This window comes from Mya arenaria, chromosome 3, assembly GCF_026914265.1.
Source record: "Mya arenaria isolate MELC-2E11 chromosome 3, ASM2691426v1".
In the NCBI taxonomy this organism is placed as follows: Eukaryota; Metazoa; Mollusca; class Bivalvia; order Myida; family Myidae; genus Mya; species Mya arenaria.
Window position 1 is genome coordinate 17,307,397 of NC_069124.1, and position 20,008 is coordinate 17,327,404.

General features: G+C 34.8%; 1 protein-coding gene across 9 annotated transcripts in view; it reads left to right on the forward strand.

Annotated features, from left to right (window-relative positions):
- The window catches only part of LOC128226495 (semaphorin-2A-like), an 84,298-nt gene that overhangs the window by 49,626 nt on the left and 14,664 nt on the right, over positions 1 to 20,008 (forward strand). For 8 of the 9 annotated variants that reach the window (XM_052936394.1, XM_052936391.1, XM_052936392.1 and 5 more), the window contains 7 exons: positions 3,224 to 3,328; positions 3,985 to 4,075; positions 7,669 to 7,824; positions 8,930 to 8,941; positions 13,064 to 13,188; positions 18,242 to 18,350; positions 18,626 to 18,677. In XM_052936394.1, the coding sequence (XP_052792354.1) occupies positions 3,224 to 3,328; positions 3,985 to 4,075; positions 7,669 to 7,824; positions 8,930 to 8,941; positions 13,064 to 13,188; positions 18,242 to 18,350; positions 18,626 to 18,677 (650 nt within the window). The remainder of the gene's footprint in view (positions 1 to 3,223; positions 3,329 to 3,984; positions 4,076 to 7,668; positions 7,825 to 8,929; positions 8,942 to 13,063; positions 13,189 to 18,241; positions 18,351 to 18,625; positions 18,678 to 20,008) is intronic. The other variant, XM_052936399.1, reaches the window with a different exon arrangement.

The window sequence follows — 20,008 nt, forward strand, 5'->3', positions numbered from 1 at the left end:
TGTATTAAAAAAGAGCACAAATTCACTCAGGTGCATTTTACCTGCATTAAAAGTGTCCATTTTTGCAAAAATAAAAAATGGACACTTTTAATATATTATTTATATTGAACCATCAAAAATAGAACACATTTGAATAAATAAATACTGATTTTGTTTCATTTAAATTTCCTAAACATGAGTTTGTGTTACATATATAAAAAAATATCTCATAATTAATTTAACATGACACCTTGTAACTGGACATAATGTATTTACAGTCAGACAAACAAGTACATATTTGTAAAATTTAGCAATAATAAAATAACCTTTTACTCAGTGGCAAAAATAATTGATAGAAAATCATGAAACTGTAAGCTACAAATTGGAAAATGACAGTCTCAAGAATCTTTTGTTATATTTTTGTCAAATCTAGAGATTCCTGACAGCTCTGAAATAAAACAGGGTATCATATTTTAAATAAGTATTGACTTTATTAGTACTTAAATTGATTGACCCAATTTGGCCAGTTTCCAATAACTGGTAAGCCATGTGGAAGATGACAGTTTTATGACCCCTCCAAAAACCAACACTGTAATCATTTGTATAACTTTAAAGGTGCTAGTGTGCATATTTATGGAAACATGGCAATTTCTGCTTAATATGTTAATATTATATTAACATATATCAGGATAAAAACAAGTGCATCTTCATAGAGTTTTAAAACTACATCTACTATCTGGGACCAATAATCCTACTTCCAGCTACTATCTACACCAGCATTGTTATTTATTAAAATATGTGCACTAGATTGAAAGTTGACAAACAAAAGTCCCACAAGTAGTCAAGTGTCATAACAGTGAAATTAACAACTGAAATAAAGAATACATACCATGACCTGAGTGCTTTCACATGTCAGTTTATCACAAATCATCCAATAGTGGTATTGTCATGTTTCTAATCATAGTTCATATTTACCTGATCTAATGATCATTATTTTATTTCACTAATCCCTTTAATATTAATTTGTTTTAATTGGTGTAAATCCATTTATTAATTAAAAGATCATCAATATTCTTTTAATGAAATCCCAACAAAATGGCTACCAGTAGCTTTGATTTGAAATTGGCTCCCTAAATGCTGAGATTTAATTGGTCCTTGGTACAATCAGATAAGATCAGGCTTATCATGCATGTTGTAAAATTGGAAAGGAAATGACAAAGAATTTGGTAGTCATTACAAGAAACTTAAGGAATAATAATTCTATAAATGTTGTAATTACATGCAATTGATTCTTGCCTATAAGTAAAATTTGTTCTTTTGATTACACAATAAATAAGAAATTATAATATATTTTTGATTTTTAAAATAATCTTTCTTTTTATTTCATTATTTTATTTTTTTATTTTGAAGGTATATTGATCAATAATAAAATGCTTATTTACTGGTTGATTTATTCATTCATACATATTCTTGTATTTATGTGTGTATTTCATAAATGTTATTTTGAGAAGGGCATGATTCACATTAATATTAAAAAAAGTAAAAGATTCACTTCTTAACAAAAAGACGCACTTAAAACACACTTACTGGTGGTCAGAAAAATATCAAAATAAAAGACGCACTTAAAACGCACTTATTGGTGGTAAAAAATGAAACAAAATAAAAGATGCACTTTTCCCTTAAAAGATCCACTTAAAACGCACTCTGCTGAAAACAAAAACCTAAAAGATTCACTTTTAACGCACTTCTGTATAAAAAGCGCACTTATTGACAGAAAAAATACACTTAAACGCACTTCTGTTAGAAAAGACGCACTTATTCACAAAAAAAAACGCACTTCAGTTAACAAAAGACGCAGAAAAAATACACTTATTTAGAAAAGATACACTTATTACGCAGTTATTCATAAAAATACGCAGAATAAATACACTTTTTCAGAAAAACGCAGGAAAAATACACTTTTTAGTGCGTTTTAAGCGCGTTTTGGTAAAAAGTGTATTTTTTTTTGAGAAGGTATGAGAAACCTGACTGTTGGAATCATATCGATTTAAACTGTCCCTGTTTATGAGAAACCTGACTGTCAGAGTCGTATCGATTTATCCTGTACCTGTATTTTAGAAGAGTGACTGTCGGAAATATATTGATTTTACCTGTCCCTGTATTGTAGAAACCTTACTGTCAGAATGATATTGATTTTACCTGTCCCTGTATTTGAAAAACCTGACTGTTGGAATCATATCAATTTAAACTGTCCCTGTTTTTGTGAAACCCGACTGTTGGAATCATATCGATTTAAACTGTCCCTGTTTTTGTGAAACTCGACTGTTGGAATCATACCGATTTAAACTGTCCCTGTTTATGAGAAACCCTACTGTTGGAATCATACCGATTTAAACTGTCCCTGTTTATGAGAAACCCTACCGTTGGAATCATACCGATTTAAACTGTCCCTGTTTATGAGAAACCTGACTGTTGGAATCATATCAATTTAAACTGTCCCTGTTTTTGTGAAACCCGACTGTTGGAATCATATCGATTTAAACTGTCCCTGTTTATGAGAAACCCGACTGTTGGAATCATATCGATTTAAACTGTCCCTGTTTATGAGAAACCTGACTGTTGGAATCATTTCGATTTAAACTGTCCCTGTTTTTGAGAAACTCGACTGTTGGAATCATATCGATTTAAACTGTCCCTGTTTTTGTGAAACCCGACTGTTGGAATCATATCAATTTAAACTGTCCCTGTTTATGAGAAACCCGACTGTTGGAATCATACCGATTTAAACTGTCCCTGTTTATGAGAAACCTGACTGTTGGAATCATTTCGATTTAAACTGTCCCTGTTTTTGTGAAACCCGACTGTTGGAATCATATCAACTTTACCAGCCCTGTTTTTGTGAAACCTGTCTGTTTGAATCATATTGATTTAAACCGTCCCTGTATATGAGAAACCTGACTGTTGGAATCATATCGATTTAAACTGTCCCTGTTTATGAGAAACCTGACTGTCAGAGTCGTATCGATTTATCCTGTACCTGTATTTTAGAAGAGTGACTGTCGGAAATATATTGATTTTACCTGTCCCTGTATTGTAGAAACCTTACTGTCAGAATGATATTGATTTTACCTGTCCCTGTATTTGAAAAACCTGACTGTTGGAATCATATTGATTTAACCGCTCCCTGTTTTGAAATAACCTGACTGTCAGAGTCATATCAATTTAACCTGTCCTTGTATTGTAGAATCCTGACTGTCAAAACCATATCAGAGTGATCATGGAGAAGGATGAAGGCAAATTGTTTGTTTGTGGCACTGGTGCTTTTTCTCCTACAACGTACACGCTAAACGTAAGTATAATTGCACAAAATAGCAAAAAAATTATTGAAAAAGGTGTACACATTTTAAAGCTGCACTCTCACTGATTCATTGTTTTGACAACTTTTTTTTCCTTTGTCTTTGAATGAGCCCATTTTTGGGTAAATCTTAAAGAAAAATGCAAGGATCAGCTGATTCTGAGACAAAGAAGAATTAAAAAGGTCAAAGATGTCAAAAGACCCTAGGTGTTCAAATATCACATAGGTTTTTATCTCAGCAAAAAAATTGCTCTTTCCAAGAAAAAAAAATAAGAAGTTGTTAAAATGGTCAATCTGTGCAGCTTTAAAGATAATCAATCGACATTATAAAATTATGAGGATATTTCATGGATAATTTGGCTTTCTTTAATCATTTCCCCCTGCTAAGGGTGACATTGGTTTTGTTTTGTGTAACACAAGCCAAACCTCTCTCTTTATGCCAATGAGAGTGATTAATATAAGGCTGTTACAGCTTGTTTAACATTTTTTATAAAATAAATAAGTTTATATTTGAACTTCTGTAGGACACCATAGGGAGCAAACGAGTCGCTATTATTGCGATATAAAAAACACCACCTTAATAGTGACTTTCATGGCTAATGTATTATTGAATTCATATAAATGTTAACTTTTAAGGTCATTGATTACAGGAAACCTCCTTTGATGAGGCTGAAGCATCAGGACGAGGTCTTGGCATGTGTCCCTACGATCCCTGGGACAACGCTACGTCTATTCTCATAGGTAACAAGCTAGTGGTCGAAAAAGTGTGGTCATTTTATGCCACATTTCCTCATAACCGTGATGGCGTCTATACCTAAAAGAATTGCATTTTAATTATGGAAAGGCAAATATGGTAATTTATCAAAATGATGACCGACTGCTATCATTGAGGAACTTGCTAGAAATAAATGGCAGCCAAGATGGCAGCCAAAATAAGTTGTTATATGGATTTTCTTTCTTTATTTCTAAATATCTTAAAGCTGCACTCTCACAGGTTGAAAGTTTTGACAACTGTTTTATTTTTGGTCTTTGAACAAGTCAATTTATGCGAAAATCCATGTAAACCAGTCTTATAAGACTGCTGACAAAACATTACATCGCAGATTTTTCTGTCTTAAGTTCAAAAATTGATGTATATGCATTTTTCTTAAACCGTAAGTAACACTTTTAGCCATAAACCATTCATTTTCGAACGGAAATATAAAAATCTGCGATCTGATCTTTTGTCAGCAGTCTTTTATCACAGGTTTGCAGATATTTACGCAAAAATTTCTCATTCCAAGAGAAAAGAAAAAAGTTGTAAAAAGGGTAAATCTTTGAGAGTGCAGCTTTAAATATAATATTTTTAAATAAATGATAAAATCCATATTTCTCATTTTTCCTATATTAGCTGCCATCTTGTTTGTCTATGAAGACAGCCTCACATTACTTAGATTTATTAACTTTATAACTTCAATACCTTAATACAAATAAAAAACATTTTGTGAAGACGCCATTGCAGGGAGAAAGTGGTAGTTTTCCCTATAAAATAAGCAAGAGCCCTCCTCGCAAAATTCTTCACTTCTTATGGCAGGACTTGTCAAACAGTTTTGATGCCAAGCACCAGCATGACTGACTTGAAGCCATGGATAGTTACTTTTCACAAAATCCCGGAAAGCGGTCTGGGTATTTAGTATAAAATAAAGATAAACTCAATGTTTGAAATAGGTAAATTATCAAGATATGATTTCATCATTTAAAAATTGTAGACCATTTAACATTTTAAAAAACAATCAAACATATGGAGTGCTGGGTATAATCTTAAAGATGGCATTTCAGACTACAACTGTATCATTAAGACTTTTTTATGGTACAGGTGTTGTGAGGTTGTGAGTTTGCAACTTTTCCAGATGCTTTTGCAAGCTTGAGTCGGGGCATTTTCTTATTGCCTTGATGCACAGAATTTAAGAATCAATTTTGCAGTTTAATTGTTTATTAATGCATACATTGACATTTTGTTTTTAGCTCGACTATTCGAAGAATAAGGAGAGCTATCCTAGTCACCCGAGCGTCGGTGTAACCACTTGTGTTTAAGTTTGCGTACCACCTCAAATATTTTCAAAGTCCATTGACATATGGCTTGGAAACTTTGCACACTTGCTCACAATCATGCCCCCAAACTGTACACATGAGGAGGTAACTCTATCAATCAAGCAATTTGACAAAAATATGCCTCTTTTTCTACTTAGAATTTACGTTAAAGTTTGCGTACCACCTCAAATATTTTCAAAGTCCATTGACATCTGGCTTTGAAACTTTGCACGCTTGTTCACCATCATGCCTCCAACCTGTACACAGGAGGAGGTAACTCTATCAAGCATTTTGACAAAATTATGACCCTTTTTCGACTTGGAATTTACGTTAAAGTTTGCGTACCAACTGAAATATTTTCCATTTCAATTTATATAAATATCTCAGCACATCATGTATTGCATTGAAATCTAATCTAACAGTGATCCATGCATGTTTCGCCAAACATTTTCGATCCATACACCAAAAAGCGGCGGAATAGTCGAGCGTGCTGTCTCTGTGACAACTCTTGTTTGTTATATTGAGCATATTGGCCTATATTGAAGTGTTTCTTTACTGCTCTGGGCCGGTATTCATAAAATATCTTAATGCATACTTAAGTTGATTTTCCACATATTTTTATAGCAAAATTTAAAAAAGTTAGCAGACTTTTTAACATGAAAGTATATAAATTAAATAAAGATAAAGATATTAAAAATCTTATGACCAGTCAGAAACTAAACATAGGAAAATGATTTAAGTTAGGAAAGGACTAAAAATGTTTGATGAATACCATGCTAGTAAAAAAAACTGAGAAAAAGGTAAGTTCAGGTTGCCGTAGTCTGTCTTTGCTTTACATCTGAACATGGAATTAATTGCTTTAAAGTAATCAACATCTATGTAAGCTCACGTCTTTACTGCTATCGACACCTGTGACATCTACATGTTTACTGCTATGTAGCAGCATAAGTTTTTGTCTGAAACTAAACAGAAACTTTACAGTCTAAAACGAGTTGTTAAAGATTGATTCATAATGCTGATTTACTCGACAACAGTCACCTACCACATATTTATAGTCAAGTTAAGTCAATTCAACAGTTCAATTAGTAATCAGAGGCAGCCAGCCAAAACCTAAATTGTTTTAAACATCACTATATTATTAGTTTGCTAGCTCTACTGGCCCTTCTACTGTCCAAAGGTGAGAAGAGCTTTATACACGCTGTCCGTGGGTCCACCCAAAAACTGTGACCATGTTAAAGTGTTTAAGTCTTCAGTTTTTATTGTACTGTCATATCCGCCCATGCATGAGTGGATTATAGTTCTTAAAATGAACATTTCTGTAACCAATAGAGTCTCAATTTATTAACCATAATTATACAGTTTAAAATATGTAATACTTCCTTTACTTGATTGTATAATGTTGCAGTGACCAAAGATGGCAAAGATATAAACCATACAGTTTTGCTCATTGTAACAGCCTCGTATTTACTCATTAAAGTGTTGGAAAATACTAATTGTCAAATCATCATTTCTGTTTAGTCACACATACATATTAATCTATTTTTAATATCCATCTTGCCTGCTTACTACATTTTCTGTCCTCATGTTGAAAATGCAGTTTTCCAAATGCCATGAATTGACAATAAAAACCGTAAGTTTTGAGCTTAGTGAACTATCAGTAATGTACCTACCTGTATAACCCATATGTACAAAGTAAATGACAAAGCAAAACATGCTATAATTAGACAAAGTAAATGACAAAGCAAAACATGCTTTAATTAGAACATTACTGGCACTCATGGGCCTCTTGTTTATGATTTGTATGTATAGTATCGGACAACTTAACTGTAGAAAACAAAGAGAAAATTTATATTTAAAGTCTTGTTTGTTTCAAGCTGTTCATATTCTTATTCTTGACATGGATAAATATATTATATATTATAGTGCATATTCAACATGAAATTTATCAAACCAGTTTTCGAGAATTGATAAAAACAAGCCTTGGCGATTTTTATCAAATTAAGTATACTAGTTTTATGAACTTCTTATTGAATGATGACGAAAAGTAGTATGATGTTTACAGTATTTTTGTGATAAATACTTATTTGATGATTTATAGCATTAAAAACATAAAACCTCGGTGTATAACGAGCACAATTTACAATGGTATCTATATGATGTAATGTTGAAAGTTATTATACTTTTTCCATAGCAAAATTATATATTGACGTTATTTCATAATGGCCACGTCATCCAAAATAAAAAAAATTGAGTTTGTTTTCCAGATAATGGTAACCCAGGGAACGCCACAGTTCCGTATTTTGGGACGTTCACAGACTTCATAAAAAACTCGCCAATATTTTACCGACCAAGTTACGCAGTGGATGGCGTAACCTACTCTGAGAAAAGTACAGACATGGAGGATACAAAATGGCTGAACTGTAAGTGTAAGAGGTTACTTGCGATGCCAAGTGTTAGACTTTAAGCCCCATGCATATATATTTGTTTGTTTGTCGCTATAATATTCAAGAGAGTGTCTAATGTTTCAAAAGGGAACCATGCTCAAAATGTGTCATAAAATCTCAATGCTGCTTCATCTTCATCTGATGTTGGTAAACAAGTTTTGATAAAAGGTAAAGAAATACAATAAGCATGTGGTTATAAAGTGTGTTTTTTTCTTTTAAGAATGAACAAAATTTTGTGATTTTACTGTTGTAATATATTTTCATACAATAATCTGTAGATATTTTTACGACAACTAAAGTACTTTGTAAAATGTTTACCAGAAGACAGACTATAAACAGAATATCCCTTCACAAAAAAAATGTGCATTAATCCAAAACACTCTTAAAATGCTGAACAAAATTTGCTTAAAATCTAGAATAAGAAAAAATGCACTTTTAATGCAGAAAAAAAAACTTTTTAAAGTTCATTAAAGTCATTTCAATGCAGCAAAAATGCCCTTTTAACGCAAAAAAAATGCTTTAAAAAGTGCATGTTTTTAATTCACTTGTCTTGTGAACCATTATTTTCATTATTATTTGTTTTATAATTGGAAGAGGAATATTTAAAAATCATAGCTATACAATATTGGAAACAAGCTTTTTTGGCCCAAGAAGATTGAAGAATAGGCCTTTTATGTCTGATTAGGCAAATGGACACCAGCATTGGTTTCTGCCGAGGAAACAAGACTCGTATGTGCTTAATTAAAAAAGGGATACCTTTATCATTTATGATCAGAGTGACTTGCAGGTCATACTTATAGTCCCGTGGTCAAGGTTGGATGCATTGTATTTTGTCATTAGGCAAAGAAAGATACAACTTATAATTGCTTTACTGAAAACTGGCTGCTTGTAGATAATATATAGGGAAAGAAATGAAATTAATAAAAATAACCTGTTACCAATAACTGATGGTAAATGCACTGAAACTGTGCAAGTCTTTGGTTGTAGTTTTGCTTTTCGAAATAATAGAATAGAATCTTTATTATCAAACATAATGAAGCAAGTAAGTAAACAATAACGTGTTATTGACTTCCATTTTTAGCTAAAAACAACCGTATGTATAGGATGGAAGTGACTATAAATTAATTGCTAAATTTTCATCGCCTGTCCCCTCTTTTTTCTGACACCCCTTAAAATTTATTAATGCAAAAATGTTGAACTAAGCTCCATATTTGCATATCTATCCGGTACTGTCCGGGAACTGTGTTTATTCATACCTAAGATGTTGATGTATAACTTCACATGTTAAAAAGGAAATCTTAGAAAAATAAAATATCAACTCTCGCCCCCCATTTGAAAAAATGTTTTGGATGAAAGTCTAGCAATTAATATATTTATTTGTTAGAAATAACTGCTGTGTTACAATTTTTACTTTGTATGGTGCATTTTTTTCTGCTTATCAAATCCCATGCTTTTGTCTGTTTGATTGTGAGAGTTAATGACCTTGGGCTCTTCTTATCTACAAACATATGTTCTACAAATTATCCTTAGATCATTAATTTTAAAAGTTACGTAAAGGTCACATAACAGTTACTTCTTAAAGGGGCTAGACACCTCGTGATACAATTGCAAGAAAAAATGAAAATTGTCAAAAAGTTACATAAAATTGTCATTGTTCTGTACAACTCTCAAATCTTACCTGCTGATTTATCACATTGCTTACGCCTCATGCATCTTTCGCAGTTTTTGCCAACTCAAAATTTACTAGGGTTGTCTACCATGTAAATTCCAGTTAGTTTAAAAATAGCGTCGGTATATTTATCTGTACTCTTAAACAGATATGATTTAAACTGGGAAATCATTATGCGCTATTTTCAACGGGGTAAAGTTATGTATTATATATCAACCTCCTACTACCTCACATTGACAGTTCTTGGCTTGTTTTGAGGAAATACGGTATTTGCCGATTTTTAAACCAACTTGTGTCTAACCCCTTTAAAATATTATCTGCAAATTCAAACACACTGTGTGTCACATGACTAATATATGCACCACAATTTTGTTTTGAAATAAATGATTTTACTACATACAGTTTTACAAAGTGATAGTTATAATGATATGATTGTTGATTCAGAAGATGCCCTCAATCTTAACCCTTATTAATCTATTCCGGAATATTTCAATATCACATGTTAATCACCTTGTTTATAGTTTAATTTAAACATCACATATTTTTCTGTTTTATTTTATTACCAGAAAAATACTTTTGATAAAAGGAATTGGACAGTTAACATCATATAATACACAAATTTATTCAGCTCATCCAGGATAACTAATTTCTTACAAATTTTCTGAACTTGTTGAATAAAATGGTGTTTTATTTGATGACTTTTGTTTAATTTACTAAAACTCAAAATCAAATAATCATTTCATTTTTATTAAAACACTTATTACAGGAATTGGGTAGCACAATATGAATCGAGTGAAGCATCTTTTTTGTTTTGTTCATAGAAGTTTGAAATTTACCTGGTATATAATAAATTGATATAGCTTATATACAGTCAAAACCAGTTGGCTCAATATCGCTTTGCTCGAACTGGATTTAAAGGACGGATTTTGTTTTACTCTTTGTAAGCATTCCTGCTTGGCTTAATATTCACGAATATTTTGGCCAGTCCCCGGGGATAATGAGCCAACAGATTTCAACTGTAACATGTTTATGATATTGTAACTTAAGGACTTGTTAGCATAATTATTATAAGTGTATATCTCTCCTCCCCCTCGCATCAAAATCCCGACCTACTATGTATATACATATATACTATTTGATATTTGTTGTCTGAAAAAATGTTGTAAACTGTAAAAAGAGGCAAAATTTTAAGACTGTTGTTATATATATGGTAAATAACCTTCAAAAATGGCAAAGACAACATGTATGGAGGGATTTAGTTGCCTATATAAAATTGGTTGGGGAGTCGGTGGGGGGGTGGGGTGGGGATCGTCTTTCTTTTAAAGATGATATACTGATGATAGTATTCATATTGTTTCATATACAATGTAGATATTAAATTGAATGTATACATGTTAAACAACTAATGTACACATGTCATTAATAATAACCAATGTAAAACAATATGCTATCTTATATAACAAGGGAGGTTGTGGAACACCTTGTTGAGCAGTTGATGTACATGTTGTCTGCTTTTAAGCTTGTCTGTTTTTCAAAGAAGGGTTCATACAGGGCTTCGCATAGACTTTGTGTCATTGTTGTGATTCTGCACGCAAAAACATTAACTCTGTCCAAAACTTAAAATCATATTAATATTATTGGAATGAAACTTGGTATACATGTTGCCATAGGTGAAGCACACATTTATAGCAATGCTCATAATCCAGCTAAATAATTGTCATTTATGCTACTTTTTCTACTGAAAAAGATGAGCTTTGGCCAAATTGTCATTTATGCTACTTTTTCTACTGAAAAAATTTAGTTTTGGGCCAATTGTCATTTATGCTATTTTTTCTACTGAAAAAGATGAGCTTTGGCCCAATTGTCATTTATGCTACTTTTTTGACTGAAAAAGATGAGCTTTGGCCCAATTGTCATTTATGCTACTTTTTTGACTGAAAAAGATGAGCTTTGGCCCAATTGTCATTTATGCTACTTTTTTGACTGAAAAAGATGAGCTATGGCCTCATTGTTATTTATGCTACTTTTTTGACTGAAAAAGATGAGCTATGGCCTCATTGTCATTTATGCTACTTTTTTGACTGAAAAAGATGAGCTATGGCCCAATTGTCATTTATGCTACTTTTTTGACTGAAAAAGATGAGCTATGGCCTCATTGTTATTTATGCTACTTTTTTGACTGAAAAAGATGAGCTATGGCCTCATTGTCATTTATGCTACTTTTTTGACTGAAAAAGATGAGCTATGGCCCAATTGTCATTTATGCTACTTTTTTGACTGAAAAAGATGAGCTTTGGCCCAATTGTCATTTTTGCTACTTTTTTGACTGAAAAAGATGAGCTTTGGCCCAATTGTCATTTATGCTACTTTTTTGACTGAAAAAGATGAGCTTTGGCCCAATTGTCATTTATGCTACTTTTTTGACTGAAAAAGATGAGCTATGGCCTCATTGTTATTTATGGTTTTTTTTCGACTGAAGAAGATGAGCTTTGCCTAATATTTATTAATGCTACTTTTTTGACTGAAAAAGATGGGCTTTGGCTTATGTTCTGTGGTGCTAGTGTCAAGTCCTCTGTCATCTAAATAATGGTTTGTTTACGAGTTATAAGTTAAATTCATCGATGCAATAGCCAGAACAAAATTGTTCTCCCTATTAGGTCACTCAGATGTGTGGAGTGTTGCTCAAAGTGACCCTACATGTGTCAGGTACGCATGTGCGCCTTGGTTAACACTTGTATGTTGAGAAAAGCCTTAAGTGCAAATGTGAATAAAAAAATTGAGCTGAATGGCCTGAAAATGTGAAAAGAGAGATTCACAAAAATGACCATAACTTCATGTAGCATTCTGGATGTCAAGTGTTTGCAACCTCCGCATCACTTCATAATGGAACTTTGTAATATTTTTATAAGTTAATTTTGATACAATCTATCATATAGATACTGAATTTATTGTTAATGTTTTTTAGAATACTTGATAGAATACTATATATATAATTTATGAAATACTTTTAGTAGTATCATGTATGTACAATGTCAGTCTTGGGCTATGAAAGAATATAAAACCTGAATGTTGATTATGCCATCTGTCATCTGTCATCTTCAATCCTCCATCATTATGGCATGGGCATTCATACGTTCGGCAAGATTTCTTTCTCCATAAAATCTACTTCATCTTGAATGGCATCACTTGACTTTCTAAAACTCCAACTAGGGACATTCGTAAATATTTTTTTGGCACATTGCTTGTAGTATACTTCATGGCCCAGCCTTTTATTTGGTTTCATTGCTTTTTTTTCAGAAAATTCAATTGGGTGATCATTTACACTATTAAATATTTGCATCGAAAAATGGAAATTAAACTCTCTTTCATTCATTTACATCCATTCTTTTCATAGACATCAAATTCATTTAATAAGTAATGAAAATATTTTGTGAATTTATAAATTGAGGTCTCTTAGTGCAATGCCTTTTATTTCCAATTTGTGTGGCAACTTTCTTACACTAAGCCTGCAAACATTAGAGAAACTTGATTGGTCTTAATTTCTAGTGCCACAGTTTGTTGGTTCATTTGATGAGGGGAATGAAGTCTTCACGTTCTTCCGAGAAACGGCCCTCGAGTACACGGAAAACAACCAGAAAAAGAACTATGCTCGTGTGGCTAAAGTCTGCAAGGTACTAATTTTTAGCTCAACTGTTTTACAAAGTTATTTTGATAGCCATTATCATCATCTGTGTCATTGTGCAAAAACATAAAAATTGGCGATAACTCAAAGCCTGTTCAAGTTATTCACAATAATTTTAGAGCATGTTTTTGCCAGAGACAATTGGGTAGTCTTGGGCCATGATTTAATAAGTTGTGGCCTTAATTAAGTTACTAAGTTGTGACCTCATGTTACAAAGTTGTGACGACAAGTTAATAAGTTGTAACCTCATGTTACTAAGTTGTGGCGACAAATAAATAAGTTGTGGCTAATGTTACTATGTTGTGAGTAAGTTGTGACCTCATGTTACTAAGTTGTGACCTCATGTTACTAAGTTGTGACCTCATGTTACTAAGTTGTGACCTTATGTTAATAAGTTGTGACCTTATGTTAATAAGTTGTGGCGACAAGTTAATATGTTGTGGCCCCATGTAACTGAGTTGTGGCAACATGTTAATAAGTTGTGGCCTTATGTTACTAAGTTGTGGCAACAAGGTAAGAAATTTGGCCACAATATAAATAAAGCATTGCTGATGTTACTGTTGTGCGACCGTATGTTTGTTTACCATTCCAAGATATACAAAATACAACCAGCGGCAATAGTTATAAATATTCTTAGTGTTAAGCATTATTAGCTCTACTAGCCAAGGCCAGAAGAGCTTATGCAATGGTAATGTGTACGCCGTATGTACATCCGTGCGTGCGTCCGCTAACAATTGCTTGTGAACACGATACACTCTTCAGTTTTGATTGTATCTCGATAAAACTTGTACAGTATTTAGATATCCATTACAGCTTGGTTCCTTTCGATCCGCCCATGCATGCCTAGATTATGGGCCTTAAAAGTTTAAAAAAAATGCTATTTTAAGCTAACCTAGATTTAGCCTAGTCTAAATGAGCGAAGTCTATTTTTAGCCAAGTTTACATGTACAGTCAAGTCTAGGATTAAAGGGATACAACTTGCTTTTTGGTTCTGCAGTTGATTTTGTGAATTACTCTGCAATGTTCTTGTTGAAAAGCCAAAGGCCATTTTTAGCTCACCTGAGCACAAAGTGCTCAAGGTGAGCTTTTGTGATCGGTCTATGTCCGGCGTCTGTGGTCTGGCGTCCGGCGTCCGTCGTCAACAATTGGTTATAATCATCTTCTTCTCCTAAACCGCTTGGACAATTTTGATGAAACTTCATAGGAATGATCCTTGGTTGGTGCTTTTTCAAAATTGTTCAAAGAAATTAATTCCATGCTGAACTCTGGTTGCCATGGCAACCTAAAGGAAAATGTCAACAATAGGTTATAATCATCTTCTTTTCCTAAACCGCCTGGACAATTTTGATGAAACTTCATAGGAATGATCCGTGGTTGGTGTTTTTTTTTAAATTGTTCAAAGAAATTAATTCCATGGAGAACTCTGGTTGCCATGGCAACCTGAAGGAAAATATAGGCTGTTGTGTTCGCGCTGTGACTTTCTCTTATATGGACAGATTTTAAAATGACTATATTGATAACAAAGGTTAAGCTCTTACTCAGGTGAGCGATTTAGTTCCATCATGGTCCTCTTGTTTAGCTCTAATTGCCAAAGTGTCTGTAGTTTGCGCATTCATCTAAACAAAATTGGTTGTGAATGTTTGTTCAAATTATGCCCTGGGGTCATAACTGGCCATGCCCAAGGGTTCACAGATTTACAGGGATGTGATTTGTCCACGAATTCGCGGAATTCTGATTCCGCGGATCTATTGGCCCCAGAGACACCCCCCCCCCCCCCCCACACACACACACACACCTCAATTTTTATTTTTTTTTGTATTTTTTTACCTGAAAAAATCTTTTGGTTGCTTTCAGTTGGTTAAGTTAATATTCCAGTTAGCTTTAAATTTAAAGTCAGGAGAGCCCACAAAACGCACTTTTGACCCTAAGAGCGCCCCATAAACCCATGGCCGAAAATGTTTCAGCCCTCCAGCTGCCAGGTCAATTACATCCCTGGTTTGGTATACTTCAATTGGAAAATGTTTGAAAATCTTTTTGTATGTTCGTGCATCCATCTAAGCACAATTGCTGGTGAATGTTTGTTCAAATTATGCCCCTGGGGTCATTACTGGCCATCCCCCAGGGTTCACCGGTTTGGTATATTTAAATTGGGAATGTTTGAAAATCTTTTTGTCTGAACCAGCTATGCAGACATTTGCTATTTTGAATAAGGCACAATTTAGTGGTCTGCTTCCATGGTTGTTCAAATTATGCTCCTGGGGTCAAAACTGGCACTGCCCAGGGGGTCACAAGTTTCCTAGAGACCTATTTTAGAAATATTTTCAAAATCTTCTTGTTTCAAACCACAGACTCATACTATGATATCTCTTGTGGAGCATCATATGATGACTGTCAATCAAAACAGTTAAATTATGCCCCTTGGGCCAGCTGGCCCCACCCCTTTGGGCCTTCTTTTTAATTTTTAAAGCTACAGAAATGAAATTTTGACCATGAGTACAGTTTTGAAATCATTTGTTTTTTGTCAGTTGACCTTTACTTGGCACATATTAAAAAAATTCATGCAACTAATCTGCTTACAACACTTTCTGTCCTCAAATGTTGAACGTGCAATGTTTTCAGGTCACCCAAACACAAAACGTGAACTATATGTGTGTTGCCTATTACCCATACATACATGCTCTGGATTGAAAATGATGTCAAGAGCCATGCAAGTAGAGTATAGGCCCTTATGGGCCTCTTGTTAAAAAGAAATGAAAAGAAAAAGCAATAATTATTAACCTTGACATACTTGTGGCCTTCAACATTTATAACTCCATGGATGCAGCAGTTCTATTTTCTGTAACAGGAAGCAATAATGTAATTTTTATGCCCCCCTTCGAAGAAGAGGGGTATATTGCTTTGCACAGGCATGTCGGTCGGTCGGTCGGTCCGTCGGTAGGCCAAAGCTTGTCAGAGTGATAACTCAACGATTCCTGGACGTATGGTCATCAAACTTCACATGAAGGGCCTGACCAGTAGATGAACCCTATTGATTTTGGGGGTCATCGGGTCAAAGGTCAAGGTCACAGTGACCTTTAATGGTAATTTTTTTTTTAAGCTTGTCCGCGTGATAACTCAACAATGCCTGCACCCATGGCCCTCAAACTTGACATGGAGGTTGGGCCTGACCAGTAGATGACCCCTATTGTTTTGGGGGATCATCAGGCTAAAGGTCAAGGTCACAGTGACCTTGAATGGTAAAAGGTTGTCCGAGTGATAACGTGACAATGCCTGCACCCATGGCCCTCAAACTTGACTTGGAGGTTGGGCCTGACAAGTAGCTGACCCCTATTGTTTTTTGGGCTCAATGGGTAAAAGGTCAAGGTCACAGTGACCTTGAATGGTAAAAGGTTGTTCGAGTGATAACTCAACAATGCCTGCACCCATGGCCCTCAAACTTGACTTGGAGGTTGGGCCTGACCAGTCGATGACCCCTATTGTTTTTGGGGGTCATTGGGCCAAAGGTCAAGGTCACAGTGACCTTGAATGGTAAAAGGTTGTCTGATTGATAACTCAACAATGCCTGCACCCATGGCCCTCAAACTTGACTTGGAGAATTGGCCTGACCAGGAGATGACCCCTATGGTTTTGGGGGTCATCTGGCCAAAGGTCAAGGTCACAGTGACCTGGAATGGTAAAAGGTTGTCTGAGTGATAACTTGACAATGGCTGCACCCATGGCCCTCAAACTTGACTTGGAGGTTGGGCCTGGCCAGAAGATGGTCCCTATTGATTTAAGGGGTCATTGGGCCAAAGGTCAAGGTCACAGTGACCTGGAATGGTTAAAGGTTATCCGAGTGATAACTTGACAATGGCTGCACCCATGGCCCTCAAACTTGCTTTGGAGGTTGAGTCTGGCCAGAAGATTGTCCCTATTAATTTTAGGGGTCATTGGGCCAAAGGTCAAGGTCACAGTGACCTTGAATGATAGAAGGTTGTCCAAGTGATAACTCAACAATGCCTGCACCCATGGCCCTCAAACTTGACATGGAGGTTGGGCCTGACCAGTAGATGACCCTATTGATTTTAGGGGTCAAAGGTCAAGGTCACAGTGACCTTGAAAGCAAACTCGACAATTCTTGGACCTATGGTCATCAAACTTGACATGAAGGTTGGGCCTGCCCAGTAGATGACCCGTATCGACTTTGGGGGTCATCAGGCCAAGGTCAATGTCACAGTAACCTTTAACGCAAAAAGTTATCAAATCTTCCCCCACTGATATCTTAACAATGCCTGAACCTTTGATCATTAAATTTGACATGGATGTTAAGCCTGACCAGTAGATCACCCTTATTGATTTTAGGATTCATAGAGCCAAAGGTCAAGGTCACAGTGATCTTGAATGGTAAAGGTTGTCCGAGTGATAACTCAACAATGCCTGAACCCATGGCCTTCAAACTTGAATTGGAGTTGCATCTGACTTGTAGATGACCCCTTATGATTTAAGGGGTCATTGGGTCAAAGGTCAAGGTCACAGTGACCTTGAACGAAAAAAACTTGTCTTGTGATAACTTGACAATGCCTGCATCCATGGCCCTCAAACTTGACATTTAGGTTTCAGGTGACCAGCTGATGACTCTGGATTTTGAGTTCATAGAGTCAAAGGTCATGATGGTCATATCACACTTTATCCTCACACTTTAATGGTCATAATCTTAAAACAGCAACAAAACAGCTGTCATTTCGGTCCATGCATATTTCATTCAATTGTCCATATAATCCTGACAACATGGCGCTCAGGGGGGGCATAATGACAAACATCTCTTGTTCTGCTTATGTCACATTAATTATTATACCTATTTCTCTTTGTTGCCATTTATATGTAATTCATGATGTTTTCCAATTCAATATTGGATAGATTTAAAAATATGACAATTATTTTGACAACGGCCGATGAATATTTCCCAGAATGACCTATGATTATTTTCTGGAACCACCTAGGATTATTTAATTATTTCCAAGAATGACCGGTGATCTTTGAGACTAAATATGATTATTTTCCAGAATGACCTTGGAGGCGGCTACATGTCCAAAAAGAAGTGGCTGTCATTCCAGAAGGCTCGTCTAAACTGCTCCTTACCCGGCAGAGACCCGTTCTACTTTGACGAAATATGTAGGCATAGGAATTCTTGGCGTATTTGATTTGATAAGAGTTTCATATTACATTAGGCTTGAATAACTGTTGAGTTTTTCTTCTTTTTGATAGAAAAATGGAAACAGTAGAGCATTGATATTCCCTTAAAGTGCTTTTGTTAGAAGTGTTAACTTTAGTAGGTTTTGATATATAAAGCTATGTTTGTGAAAAAATGTTTATATGTTATACAAATAGGAAACATTTTAACATTACTAAATGTATAACAGAAATACAAGTTTGGTTACATTTTCCAGATGACATTTATAAGAGTGGTGATCTGTACTTCGGGGTGTTTTATAAACATGGGTAAGTAAAAATTATTATTACTATACCCCCGCCAAACAAAGTTTGGCAGGGTATATAGGAGTGGGCTTGTCTGTTGGTACACCAGAATAAGAATGAGTGTCAAGTTGGACCAATGTTTTGAAGGAATTGAGGTCCCATTTCAACTTGGAATTTTCAAAAAAATACTACATAATAATTTATTAAAGAATTGACTTATTGGAATCATTATACGTACACATGTTTAATATAATAAAATACAGGTCAAGTTTGATGTTGGTTACATCCACTTATTTGTGAGTTATGGTTTCTTTTCAACTTAGAATTTGCAAAAATACAGTGTCTGGACAATTACTCATGATAAGGTTGGGGGATTAAAAAAATGTGTGGTTCATATGTATTATACTATATAAAATACAGGTAGTTTCCAAGACCATAAGTGCTTAAGCCATGGGGCGGTGTCCATCACCTGTGCATCTACCTTACAGTGTGTGTGTCTGTAAACTATTGATTGTGAATGCTATAAAGTCTTCAGTATTGATACTATCTTCATCAAACTTTAACAGTAGTTTGATATCCATGATAGCTTGGTTCCTTCCTTAAACCAGCCAGATCAGTCCATGCAATCCTGGATTATGGACATCAAGATTATTGAAATTGCTGTTGTTGTCAAGTAAAAATTATTGTCTAAGGGAGACAACCTGCATTCAGTGAATGTAGTGGTTTTTTAGCTCTACTGGCCAAAGGCCAGAAGAGCTTATGCGAGGGTAATGTGTACGTAGTATGTTCGTCCGTGCGTCTGTAAACAATTGGTTGTGAACACGATACAGTCTTCAGTTTTGATTGTATCTCGATGAAACTTGTACAGTATCTAGATATCCATTAGAGCTCGGTTCCTTTCGAAAACCAGCCAGATTTGCCCATGCATGCCTAGATTATGGCCCTTGATAGTATATAAAAATGCTATTGTGTAAACACTAGCTTGTGAATACGATACAGTCTTCAGTTTTGATTGTACCTCGATGAAACTTGTACAGTATCTAGATATCCATTAGAGCTCAGTTCCTTTCGAAAACCAGCCAGATCCGACCATGCATGCCTAGATTATGGCCCTTGATAGTATAAAAAAAATGCTATTGTGTAAACACTAGCTTGTGAACACGATACAGTCTTCAGTTTTGATTGTATCTCGATGAAACTTGTACAGTATTTAGATATCCAATAGAACTTGGTTCCTTTTGAAAACCAGCCAGATTTGCCCATGCATGCCTGGATTATGGGTCTTGAAAGTATAAAAAATGCTGTTTTAAGCTAAGTCTATTTTTAGCCAAGACTACATGAGCGAAGTCTATTTT